The sequence below is a fragment of the Oenanthe melanoleuca genome, chromosome 5, assembly GCF_029582105.1.
Source record: "Oenanthe melanoleuca isolate GR-GAL-2019-014 chromosome 5, OMel1.0, whole genome shotgun sequence".
Taxonomy (NCBI): Eukaryota; Metazoa; Chordata; class Aves; order Passeriformes; family Muscicapidae; genus Oenanthe; species Oenanthe melanoleuca.
Window position 1 is genome coordinate 27,037,415 of NC_079339.1, and position 13,676 is coordinate 27,051,090.

The 13,676-nt window shown below is 40.0% G+C and overlaps 1 protein-coding gene across 2 annotated transcripts in view; it reads right to left on the minus strand.

Moving 5' to 3' along the window:
* The window catches only part of RGS6 (regulator of G protein signaling 6), a 258,161-nt gene that overhangs the window by 54,301 nt on the left and 190,184 nt on the right, over positions 1-13,676 (minus strand). For both annotated transcript variants that reach the window (XM_056493677.1, XM_056493676.1), the window contains 6 exons: positions 11,336-11,400; positions 8,298-8,374; positions 5,350-5,431; positions 4,763-4,837; positions 3,336-3,434; positions 2,233-2,294 (listed from right to left, as the gene is read on the minus strand). In XM_056493677.1, coding sequence (XP_056349652.1) covers positions 2,233-2,294; positions 3,336-3,434; positions 4,763-4,837; positions 5,350-5,431; positions 8,298-8,374; positions 11,336-11,400 — 460 coding nt within the window. The remainder of the gene's footprint in view (positions 1-2,232; positions 2,295-3,335; positions 3,435-4,762; positions 4,838-5,349; positions 5,432-8,297; positions 8,375-11,335; positions 11,401-13,676) is intronic.

Here is a 13,676-nt window from a genome sequence, read left to right on the forward strand (position 1 = left end):
TGTTTGCCCTAGTGCTTCCTGACTTATTTGCTCCTTGTTACTTCCCTCATCCTCCCTGGAACTGCCTTTGTGCTATACTGAAAAAACTGGCAGGTGGTGCCACTGTCAGGATTGACTGTCAAAGGGAACGTGCCAAGAAATCATCTCCTGTATCTTGATCTGCCACCTAAACTGTTCCAAGAGCAGGGTCCAGCCTAAAACATTGACTTGATAATCACAGCATTTCCTTACACAGCAGATTTGTTCCTAATGCTTGTAATCAGTGTTTTAATGGGGCTTTCAAGGCTGCACAGTGTTTTTTTTCAGACAATTGTGCAAGTCAGGTCATGCTTGTCCATTCCTCCTCACCAGTCCCCACCCCTGCAAAGCCACTGGATCCATCAGCTCTTCTACTTCCCTCCCACCTGTTCTACGCCTCACATCCAGGCTGAACTTCCCACCACTCTCCACACTAAGTCCTCAGACTCTCAATCAATATTGCCAATATTCAAATCAATATTCGAAGTCATCACATGACCAAACACCTCCTCACAAGATATAAGGATCACAACCATGACTTTCATTCTTTATAATTTTAATAGTTATTTAGAAATATAAGGTTCTTCACCCAGAATGTGTTTGGGCACTGGAACAGCCTCCCCAGGGAAGCAGTCATGGCACTAATCCTGCCAGAGTTCAAGAAGAGTTTGGTCAATGCTCTCAGGCACAGCTCTTTTGGGGCTCTCCTGTGCAGGGCCAGGGGTTGGACTTGATGGTCCTGGTGGGTCCCCTCCAAATCAGCTTATTCTGTTATTCTATAATTTGACTGCTCTAATTTTATTTGCTTTTCTGCTAGTTATTATTCTGCATAGGTTTTGATAGCAATATTTCTAATTGAGAGCAGTTAAAAAGAAAAAAAAAAAAAAAGAAAGCCCTTTCAAACCAGGAAAATTATTACTGTCTCAGTATATTAAGGTCATTGTAAATAAATTCAATACAATGACATCTTTTGTTAAAGTACATGTTCTTAATTAAAAAGATCCAAAACCCCAAAACATAAATATAAATATAAATATAAATATAAATATAAATATAAATATAAATATAAATATAAATATAAATATAAATATAAATATAAATATAAATATAAATATAAATATAAATATAAATATAAATATAAATATGCTCATTTCAATCATACAATGCATTGCAAGCAGGATTTCAGGATATTCAGCCTCTGAATATTTCCTCTTTAATTGGATACATTTTCATTTTAATTGCTAAACTTCATGAGCCAATAGGAACTTACATTGGGCCTCTCACCACTTAATTTACCTAGTTCAGTACATGCAGCTAACTACAGGTGCAGGTGCTGCAAAGCACCTTTCATATGGTAATCCTGTTTTACTTTGCTTAAATAAAAATTCCTCTATTATTCCTCTAGAAGGAGCCAGCTCTTATCCTATCCTTCATGTTCAACACGGTTCTGCTTTACAAGTGATGTCACAGAGGAGCATGACTATCCCTACCTTCATCTCAGTGACTACTCTGCAAATGTGCATAACTTACAAGTACCTAAGTAAACTAGCTGTCCTACACAATTAAATTCAAGCTTGTTCTTCACCTATTCATACATTTCTACCAAAACTAAATATTCTGCAAGTCAAATTGTGCCTTGATTAGCTTCTTAGAACCCCACTCCTTAAAACATTGCCTTGAGTAGTCCAGGTACAACCCAGTACTTCTCTAAGGGTTTCATATGTAAGTGGGAGCAGGAACTGGTCCTACAACCCCAGTATGAACAGAGATATGAAAACCATGTGCAACAAATGCAAACAGAGTTCCTTCCTCAGAGCTGTGCCAGACTAACAAGAGATGAGCACTGAGAGTTCAGCCAAAAAGGGAAGAAATGGGTATTTTCAAATTGAGACAGGAATGACTTTTCTAAAATAAACCCTAAGATAGTGAAGGGGTGGGAAACAAGTCCCACAAAGGTTTTTTCTTTTGTGAATGCTTCTTTTCTTTTGCAGTATTACAGGTCCTCATTTTCCACCGATATTTGCTCAGTGGCAGAAGAGTGAGAACAGAAGTGTCAGCAGCCAGCAGACAGGCAGCACAGCTGGTCAGGGAGGGGAAAGGATTGATGCAAAGAAAGGGGGTCAAGCCTTTGTACTTTGCTGCCTGCTCTGCTCCTAGAAATGCCAAATTGGAAATAAGGAAAGAATGGAAAATCATCAAAATGGGGACACTCACCTTTCTGCTACTTTGGACATCTTTAAACAATGCCTCTCTATCTGCATGTTCAGAAAAGTTATCTGAGGAGAGAGATGACAAGGACATTAACAATCTATGAGTTCTGCAGCATGCACTAACAATATCCCAACACAATATTGATTTCTCTTTCCAAACAGCTTGAAAGTAACTCAGAAGGAAATGGGACCCTTCCCTAGGTATCAGAAGCTTATTAACTGCTTCCAATAGGAGGCTCCATTGCCAAAGGCAAAGCCCTAGGGGAAGCTTCAGAAGACATAATTGAAAGGAGGAAAGACACATGTTAGGGGCCAAGGTTCCTAAGACTACTCAGGGTACAATATGATCTCCTTTTTACAAACACACTCTGCTCTCCCATTTATCTTACTGGCTGGCATCACAAGACCAGTAACATTTTACAGCGCACTTTTATTCTGCTATGAACCAGTTCTTCATCCTATGATAAAAAAACTCAAGAAATGTAGCATCCAGGTTTAGTTCAGAAGACCACCCAAAAACTGGTTGCCTAAGAAACTTATTTAAAGCTGCCTTTAGTAAAATGCTGATCTAGTGATTCCTATTTGTTTTTCACTGAGGGCTGCTTGTTGCAGCAAAGTAATTTTGAGGGAGAGCTCTTTGTGCCAGGGCAAGGATGTGTGAGTTGGCTGGTCATTCCTTGGCATAACTGGCCAAATAACTTTTTCCTAGTTCCCTTAAAGCTCTGACTGTACAGTCTAATAGTCATGCACTGAACGATGCCTTTCCTCACCATCAGTCCCCAGCCTGTGCCCAGCTATGCTGGCCTTTGTCACTGCTGACTTTTCAGACATCCTCAATGAACTGGAATTATTGTCTTATTGTCTGTGTCTGGTCCACAGACAATAACAGTAGATTCAAAGGTCAGTGTCACTCATAATGCATATTACCGTACAACTGTACTGCTCAATGAACACTTACTAATACTTTACATAAGTGAGGATCAAGGATAAGTATGAGAGGATCAAGGAGAGGTAAAACATACAATAGGATTTTTCTGATATCTCAATAACTTTCTATGCTTTTTTTCAGGTAGCAGTTCTCAGAAGAGCTGCCATACAGCCACCTACTTGCTTCCGGAAATCCTCTTTTGTCGTTTTGCGCAGCGGTTGGGAGGGCAGGTGTACAGGGCTTTGGGGCTGAGACTCCTCTGTAACCCCATACACTGACTGTGAGGAACCAAGGAACAAACAGAAGGGATTACAGCATTGTTCTGTTACGCAATGAGGAACACGGCAGCATGCAAAGCCCTAAGGTAACAAGCCAGCAATTTCCTACTGTTTATACCCACACAGGTCAATAATCATTCAGCCTGGAGCAAAATTTACAGATCAGACCATGCTTGCTGATGCCTGCACTTGGAAGGCCTGTAGGCATGTTAAGAGAAGAGTTTGTTTTAAATGTTAAAATGCAGCTGATAATTTTTAAGAGCTCTGAAGGCATTAACACTTGCAGGATGAAGACTGGGAGCTGTCACTGGGGTGATCCAAGTGGTAAAAGAAAATACTAGAACCTAATTCAATGCCACCATCTTTCACTTGATTTTAATTTCTTGGTGTAAAACTACATATTGAAGAAGTGCTTAACCAGGTCAAGTCAATGGGTCAAGTACACGTGAACTTCTCTAAACAAAATCTGCAGACTGACTTGTAGCCATTCCTTTTCAGGACAGACACTTGCACTAAAAGTAATACCATTTATCCTTTCATTTAGTGATTTTGCTTTTCATAAAACTTCCAATAGACATGTGAACAGCTCTGATGCAGTTTAACTACTTATGGAAGTTCAGGAGTCCGGTGTTCCGTCCAAAAACATACAAGTGATAAGACAACAAGAAACAGCCTGAAGCTGTGCCAAGAGAGGTTTTGATACTAGGAAAAATTTCTTCTCTGAAATGGTTATCAAGAACTGGAATAAGGCTGCCCAGGGTAGTTGTTGAGTCACTGTCCTTGAAATTATTTAAAAGACAGGAACATGGTTTAGTGAGGGACTTGGTTAGGTTAAGGTTTTGAGTCACTGATCTTAGTGGCTTTCTTCAATCTAATTGATTTTATGATTTCTATACATAGAAGTGCTCAAACTTTATGAAAGTCAAAGACATCCAAGTTGCTAATGATCCAGCCTTTTAAATGACTAAGGCAGGTAAACATCTCATTACCTGTGCCCAGATAATTTCTTAAAAAGGGACATAGGTATTTTGGCAATTCCTTTTAATTTTACGGGAGTGCAGAGTCAACAAACATTTGGGACACCAAGCTCCTTAATGCCCTTCTCAGCTCTGTCACCCAGTCAGTAAAACTTTGCTGGTAAAATGGAAATAATAAATTCATCAAGGAGAACAAAACAGAATTTGTACTATCAAAGCACTTTTTTTTGTTCCTCTTGGGTAAGTCTCATACAGTAGGCATCAAATATGTCTTGCACTAAAAGAAAACAAAAACAGTGAACCAAACCAATGCCACACAGGTTAAAACCAAACCCAGGAACTCAAACTGACCTTTTTCACTTTTTGTGGGTTTTTCATACGGCGACATTTTCTAATGTCCATTTCTGTGGTGTTCACACAGCCTGGCTGAAAAGAAATGGTAATTGTGTTATTCCTCTGTTAGGAATCATCATCCTACCTTACCTTTATAAAATACATTATTAGATCTTGTCCAAAACTCTTTATTGAGATTTGTGTCCCATAAATTACTCTTGCTAAACAAGAGACTGCATATGCTCAAGGATGCTGTGTCAGCATTCAATCCACTTACTCCTACCTTTGGCACCAAAAGAAAATAGCTAACAGAGGGGAGTTTTTGCTAGGAAGTCTGAGACAAGCTGAGTAAGCTGCTTTTCTTTCATAAGCCCAGTAAATAATTTTCCAAAGTTCATATTTTTCAAATATTTCCAAATCAATAGTTCCATAGGTACACAAGCCCAGAATGTCTCAAATAATCTTGTGGACACTTGGTGCATTTTCAACTGTGAGGAAAATCCACGTGGTGACAGTAATGGCAATATTTTTGTGCATAAAATCTTTTGTAATAAAACCTTTCCTGTCAAAACCTGGAAAGTCTCATCATTCAAAAATAGTTTTACCACAGGCCTGTGCACATCCCAGAATGCTCTTTCCTGGCTGTCCAAAATCTTTCTTTCTGTTTTATCTTTTTTCCTGTCGATTCTGAAAATAAAAGCACAAGTGAGTATGAGTCAATGCACAAGTCATGCTTTCTTCTGTGATACAGTTCCTAGCTAGTGGTTTTTAACCCCAAGACAAAAAAATTTCAGAAATCAACTTTTTTTTTTGTAAAGCAAATTCACACTTGCATTTGCAAGGGCACATGACATGAACAAAATAACACTGATGCTTACTACAACACAGGTCAAAAGAGATTTTCCTATTAATGTAGAAAAATTTCACAGTTTTTCATCTGGGGAGGAAAACTTTTCCTGGCAGCCTATTCCCATTCTCTGATTTGACAGGCTGGGAAAATCTGTAGTTTTGTCTGTGTCAGGAGATCCACCAGGACCTGTTTGCTCCAGGTGAGGCCCCTGGCTGGTGCTGAACTGAGATCCCCCTCAGGAGACCCCATTGCACCCCAATGCCCCAGCAGCACCACTGGCATGAATACAGATTGCAAAGGAGCATCTATCCCAGACATTCCCAGCAGCAACAGCATGGGCAGCACTTCTGGCCACTCCTAGAGCTTTCAATCCAAAGACTGCTCTGCCTGTGTGCCCCCAAGCTGGCAGAGCAAGGGATGACAGCACAGGTGACCAAAGCTGAGCTTGCTGCATGGCCCCTACAAACCAGCACCCACCCCAGAGAGACATGACTGGGCTGGCACAACAGGAACTAAGTAATTCCAGCCCTGATGCAGCCAGGGAACGAACTCACTCAAAGCACACAGCCCAAAGGCCATTGTTCCCAGCAATTCCTGGCAGCAGTGAGCAGGTGACATCTGGCACCTCACCCAGCTTTATACTTGAGACAAAGTCAGCACCAGCTTGCAAGATCTACCTGCACAGGGACGGGAGGAGGCACATGGTAGGAGGAACAGCCTCCCCCTCCAGAGCAGGACTGAATAAAGCTCAGTGTCCCTGTGCTGGGTTTCCACATTGCTGCCACCAGGAAAATCAAAGCAATGAGGAAAAAACCCCAATCCAGCTGTGATTTCTACTACCAGGTTCTCTCCCATCTGTTTTTGTTTTTGAGGGGCTTGGTTAAGTCTGTGCTAGAAATGTACCAAGAGGATAGGAATCAGGGGACTAAAATAGAAGTTTCTGAACACTCCTCCCCAGAAAAAGACCAAATTCTCTACTGTTTGGCATTACTAGCTGAATTTCCCCCTTGCAAGGCTGAGATGAGAAACAAGCTCTGTCACAAGCTCTGTCCCCAAATAAAGCCAGAGCAGCTGCTGTACTGCACTGAGGACACCCAGCCCAAAACTACTTTCCTGAGTGAGTCCTTCACACCTGGCCAAAGGGGAAGGTGAAGCCTATTCCAGTCTTACACCACACAGCACACACAGATTGGAGGGACTCTTTGGAGACTTCATGAGTTCTCTTTGCCGACACTTTGTGCTCAACCCAGACTGTCATCTCCTATCTCCAAACTTACTGAAAACTCACTATTTCACATTTTAATCTATGAAGACCCAATGCAGCTAAATGCTCCATGGCTGCAGTTTTTGAAGCAACGTGGGTGCAGCAAAAGGAATCCTGTGTGCAAACAAGAATGTGAAAAACAAAGCAAAACTTTGTAAGTAGGAGGAATATTTTCAGGTATTTTTGATTCCTCCCCTTTTCTAGTTAACTTCAATTTTTAGTTAACTGTGAATTACAATGTGAATTCCATCCCTGTCTTTCTGGAAACCTGAAGACTGAACCATCATATGAGCTGTGAACCAAGAAGCTGAAACTAGCCAGCAAAAAAAGTTTATAGTGGCCAGTTTATGATTATGCTTCAAAGAAAACAGAGTGGAGAAAAGATGAATATCCAACGGTGATCACAATCAGTCTGATATTGATATTTCTTTCTTAGGTGATAATTACATGTTTTAGACGGAATGCAGACTTTTGTTTTGACTTACACTTTTTTTTTCACCTTGGCAATTGCCTTTAAGTAACTGAAAGTACAATTACTATCCTAACTTCTAATTTTCTCTTCCAAACAGAACACTGCTTTTCTGGTTGGAAAAAAAATCCCTTAATTACCTTGCAATTTAAAAGATAATTACCGTATATTTAAATGGTACATAATTGCAATGTTATTAAGCAAAGAATTAATCAAAATTCCAAAGGGTTAATCAAAGACATATATACCTCAAGTTCCACATGTTCAAGAAAGGATATTCCTTAACCTTTCAGCATCTAATGCTGAAAGTGCAAATTCCTTCCAGTGGAACCATTCTGGTACTGGTGTTCTCATGTGTCATCTTCACCATCCTTTCCAATTTTAAGTGACAATGACATGCACAAAATGGACACTGAGTTGTAGGTATTAGTTTGTAGACAGTTGTACACAAACCCTGGACCATATCCATTTACCAGCAGTAAAGAAAACACACTCAAAACATTAAGAGGCTTCATACTGCTTTCACAAGGTAAGATGAGAAGAAATATCTGTTATAAACACCACCCCTGTAATCGCATGGAAGTGACAGACTCAGAAATACTCTGCAAGAATAGAGTAACACAGAGAGATGACAAAATTCTGTTCTTTCCATTCATACAAAAAAAAGTACTACACAAATGTAGAAGCACAAAGGCCTTGTGAATTACCCAAGGTCCCAAGGCAAATAGAGGCTTAGGAGCTGAGGATCAGTGTTTCCAGGCACAGATAATTAAACCCATCTTTGAGTTTCTGGCATACACCCTCAGAATTGGCTCTCTACTGTTTCTAGTCTGCCAGCGATTAAAATTCACCAACACCTTCTGAGCTTAGTCACAGTAAAGATTTTGACAAGGAGGTTTTATCTGTTCAGAATCCCCTTCCCTGCAGAGCTCTAAATACTGGTGCAATTCAGTGCTCCAGGATTACTCACTTCACTTGGGCCTCTGCTTGCATGAAGATGAATTCCCACTTTCTTGCAAACGCCCTCTGAAGCCTTGCTAAGTTTTCCTGTCAAAAGATGAAAATAGTAAGAACAACTAATTTCTGCAATTACAACAATTGCTTGAGATCACATTTATCATGGTGGGAATATTTTATTCCTTTTTTATTCCTATTTTATTCCTTTTTTTTTTTTTTTAACTGAGAAACTAAAGACATGGAAGTCAGTGTTGGTTTCAGGTGAACTATATTGCAGGCAAAGCAAGGCTGTAACACATCTTTTTGGTCTGCAACCCAAAGGGCCCTGCCAGGGATAAGTAATGGAGTGTGATGAAGACAGCTTGAGCTCTAGTATGAAAAAAAATATGGACTTATTCCCAAAAGATAACACTGAGAAGCTTTGTGAAGCTGATGACTTTCATTTCTGAGAGCAGATGGCTGCCAGCTGCACGTTTCCCTCTCATCCTCACTTTCCCGTCCTCTCTGCACTCTTCTCTTCAGGCTTTTGTAGAGGTGCAAAGCCTGAGCATCCCCTGCTTTGCTCAGTCCTGGTCACTGCTGAGAGCATAATGCAGCTGCACAGTACTGAAGGCTGGGGATTGCCAGGATGATTCACAAAAGGAAATAGCTTGTTTGTCTGAACAATGAACACAGTTACTGCAAAGAATGGCTCCAGATGCAGTTTTGCTCTATATCTGAAGCAAGAGCTCAGGTCCAGACCCATTACAGAGAGTGTAGTGATCTGAACACTTGGATGTGGCATCATCTCAGCTCGAGGTTAAACTCAGAACATGGCTGGAATTTCAGGCTTAAATAGTACCCTGAAGATACACACCCATACCCACCCCAAGAAAGGAGGCCTGCAACACAATTAACAGGATGCTCTTCTCCATTACAGCTGGTTTAACTGTTCCAAATTTACATTGAAAACAAACACTTGTAGTTCTACTCTTGTTCTCTTTATACTTATTACCTATTTCAAGAAACTTTTTTCTGGCGCATGCATTTCAATACAAGAAGAAATCTTCCTATTATTGAGTTTAAACTCTTGTATAACACAAGGCATAAAGCTTGGCCCTGTTACCACCAAGTTCATGTAATAATTTCAGTCTGTACACATGGAGAAAAGCAGTTAAACAAATGATTTACAGTTGTACTGAACTGTGATGATTTCCTTAACTGTGGCTACAAAGAAGAACAACTTGTAATTATCTGTAACACATATTTTTGTGTGTGTTTTTTTCATTAATTTTATTTTGTTTTAAATTATGTTCACATGTGCCCTCTGGAGTAAATATGCTGAAGCAAATGAAACATCACCAGCTGAAGCTGTATTTGAATTGGGCTTATGTTTGACCAATTATAAAAAACCTGAATTCAACTATATAAGCTTAATCATATCATCAAGACCCTTGCTCTAATCAGTATGAACATGGGCTGAGGGACTGTCTGTAAATGCTGCAAGCAGAACCTAAAAATGAAATGTCCCTTGAGATGCTTTGTAGAGAGACTCTCTTGAAGCTCCAGGTCACTGCTGATTCCTAAGGAGAAGCATTCTCATGCTGCATCTCCAAAAATGTGGGAAGGGCTGCTTCTCATTCCTGCAAGCCCGTTTCTCTCACTTGTGCTGAGCTTACATCCTTTGCTGGACCTGCTTCAGCTCCCATAATGCTTAGGAAGAATTGGTGCCATTCTTATCTGAATGTCTCTAATTAAGAGAACAAAGTTTGAATGCAGAAGTAACCTCTAATTGTGCAATGCAATATTCACAAGGAAAAAGAGAGACTGCCAAGATCTAATTATTTACCATCACTGGAGCATTGCTACTCTCAGTAGGCAACAATGTGCAAAAGTACTTAGCCACAGCCTCACTGCATGTGTGTGGGAGTATGTGCACAGCTGAACAGTCTTTTGTTGCTTTATGATAGATCTTTGGAGTACATACAGTTATTTGGTTGGATGCGAACAATTTTAATGGTTTTACTAATGAAATCAACAATACGCAGAAGAGAAAACTCAGCAAAAGGACATATAAGTGCATGCAGATTGTTATATTCCTTCATTTGTGCCCATTTGAGATTAGAACTCTTGGGAAGTTGGAATGCATTTCCAGGGTAGACTAGATAAGTGGCAATTTTTGCATGCTCTGCACTGAAAGGACCAAATGGCACAAACATATCTCTCCATGTGCACAAATGTTCCAAAATGCAGAAGGTAAGGAAGAAGGCAAAACTTCAATCTTGGAAAAAACAAACAAAAAAAACCCCACTCTAAAATATATGCAAATATATGCAACACAAATGTTTTCATTGTAACAAACATGACCACATAAATCCACTAGAACCAGCTTTGTAAATAAACCTTCCAATTAATAACTCCATGTATAAAATTCTGTCCGCTATTACACTGCTGAGCAAGTAAACAGGAGAAAAGTCAATATGATAGAAAGTTTATACTGCTGATATTCAAAGAAATACACAGCCCTGCCCTCCTGCCTCCATCTTCCCACTCCTCTCCACCCTGTAGTCTGACACCAAAGTTAGAGATATTTTTATGGATAGTAACTCCATATCAGAAAACATGCTCTAAATAAAGTTCAGTGATATTTTCCATATGGCATATTGAAAATGCTCCAAGTCTAATATCTGAGAACTTTTGTAACTAGATGTATCATCAACGATTTAATCGCCCAATGGCACACCTGAAAAGCCATCATTTTCCTGTGCTGAAATCTGCTAGGCAAACCAGGTTTTCCTAAATGAAAAGAGGACACCAAGCTAAACTTCTGTGTAATTTGCCCCAGTCTTGAAGGGCTCATCATACAGCAGATGCTTTAATGTGGGACACTGCAAAACCAGGGACACTCAGCAATCATGTTCCTGATGTTGTCTTCAACCTTCACACAGTTTTGACAACTAAGAAAAAGATACAGTAAAGGCTGACCCCAAAGCACAAAATGGCAGCATTCAGTTGGCAAGCACAGCTATCCCTGCACCCCCCAGCTTTAAACTCTAGCAGCAGTGTACCTACGGCTTCATAATCCGCCAGCTCCAGCCTAGCTTTGTTCTGCATGGTCCGTTTGCAAAGATAGATGGCTAAAGGGAGAAACAGAATGGAAAACAATTACAGACAGATTATTAGTACTAGATCTTAAAAAAAAAAAAAAAAAAAAAAAAAAAAGCAGAAAGAAAAGGAGGAAAAAAAGTAGTCCATAGATGGTTTGTTTTCATTGGAAAGCAACACGAGTCAAGGAATGAGAGGGCTGGACACCCAGCTGACATTGCTTACAACTAATCTCAGAGACGCTAAACATCTGGACATCTCATTTAAAAGTGCTGAAAGCAGATGCCAGGACCTAACAAGATGACCAAGAAAGGCGCAATGGCTTCTGTGTCTGGTAAAAGATGTAGCATTAGCACTTGCTCCCCTAAGCAGTTTGAGGATATGCATGCCAAAGTGATCATCCCTGCATTTCTTTTCTGCTAAGAAAAAATAAAAATAAATCAGGATATTGAAATGAAAACAGAAATATGGGCCAAATTTTAAAAGCATGATCTGAGCATTTTAAAATATGCTCCATCCTCTTATTCTTACATATTTAAAATGTTTAAGAGAAGCCTTGTCAGGTTTTGCTATAGGCAGAGGCTGCTGAAATTGATGTGGTTTGGGATTCTGAGGGTCAAGATGAGCACAGCACACACCACCAAATCAGTCCCAGGCTGCCTTCTGGGAAAGCCCCACCTGCATGTGCTAAGCTCACCCCATTCCCATTAGAGGCTGAAACAAGGTCCACAGCACATGCAGGGTATGGAGTCAGGTCTGAACTTTTAATAGAGACCCAGTGCTACTCACATAATTCTATTCTATGCTGTTTCTGTAATTTTAACATTCCTATCATGAGCCAGTATTATGCATTGTAACCAGAGCTGACCAGTTCATCTGTATTTATGCATCTCAAGGGCAGTTCTCTCTGTAAGGCACTTTTGACACCAAATGAAGTGAGAGTCAGTTGTCTCACAATGTTTTTCCATGGAAGGCAGTGAACTGCCATTAGCAAGTTAGTTTCTCTCCTGTAAGTGGACACATGCAAATAAAAAAAAGATATGAAGTGCTGCTGGGATTTCAGTTTTATTTGGGTCTACTGCTAGTTTGGGATTAATTCCTGGGAAGACTCCATCTGTACAGGCCTCTGATATGCAAAGTCTGATTATAAGCATATGTTAGAGGTTTCTGGGACAGATGAAAATCTGTCACTACAGGGCTCAGAGCTAATGCAGCTGAAGCTTGTCCAGCTGTGGGTCAGCTCACAGAGGCTTTATTTTGGGGTGTACTGCTCCAATCAATGCCATTGCAGCATGATAATCTGACTGTCAAAACCAATTATTTATCTGATACTGTAGGAAAAAACCAGAAACTCCCTCTTCACACTATTTTTTCTGATATTTACAGAATACATATTAGGCACAGCTCACACAGTAATATAGGGTGACTATAAAATCTGAAAATCTTTTTTTGCAAATACAAAGCAGCCTTGTCTTTTCTCCTTAACTATTCCCTCACTGGGATAAACATGTAAGTCTAGCTCATCTGCAGATGAGGACTACAAATGAGCAATCACATGACACACACCATTCCAGGCTACTTCATCACCCCAGAAAATGATTTCCAGAATCCATAATGATGAGTAATTATTACCCAGGAAGGAAAAAAACCCAAACTGATTATTCAGGGAGTGCTAAACCAATCTTAGGTTATGAGATAAAGGACTTCCAGAAGCTCCTGTTTTATGACTGCACACATGGATACACTTCCTCTTCCAAAGCCACACCAGGACGCAACAATTAATTTTATCATTTAACTGTGAAAGCAGTGCAGTTCTGGAAGAGACAGCAATATTGCATGCAGACAGCTAAAGATAACAACACTGACATATTTTCTTTATGTATTATCCCTGTCTGCAGGCACTCACATGTTTAAAACACCATGTTGCCCTTTATTAACTCATAAACCATGCTCAGTCTTCTCTTTTACTGTATCATCTGGTAATCTTAAAAAAATGGGAAAATAAGTCTGATGTCTGATGTATCAGAGAACTTTTAACTATGGGTTGCTGTTGGTTATGTACTGGTTTATTGATCAGTCAGATAAGTGCCCAGATGAAGTAAACTTTATTGATCCACATAACAGATTCAGCAACAGATCAGAGGATATTCTCCCACAAAAGCAATATTGGTATTATTTAAGATTCCCAAGAACCAGTATTCTGCTTGCCACAAATCCTGCTGAAATTAATAGGGCTATGGGAGAATGAAGGAAATGGATGGCAAAATCCTGGCCCCATTGAGCTCAATGGCTGCAGGTCCAGGGGGCT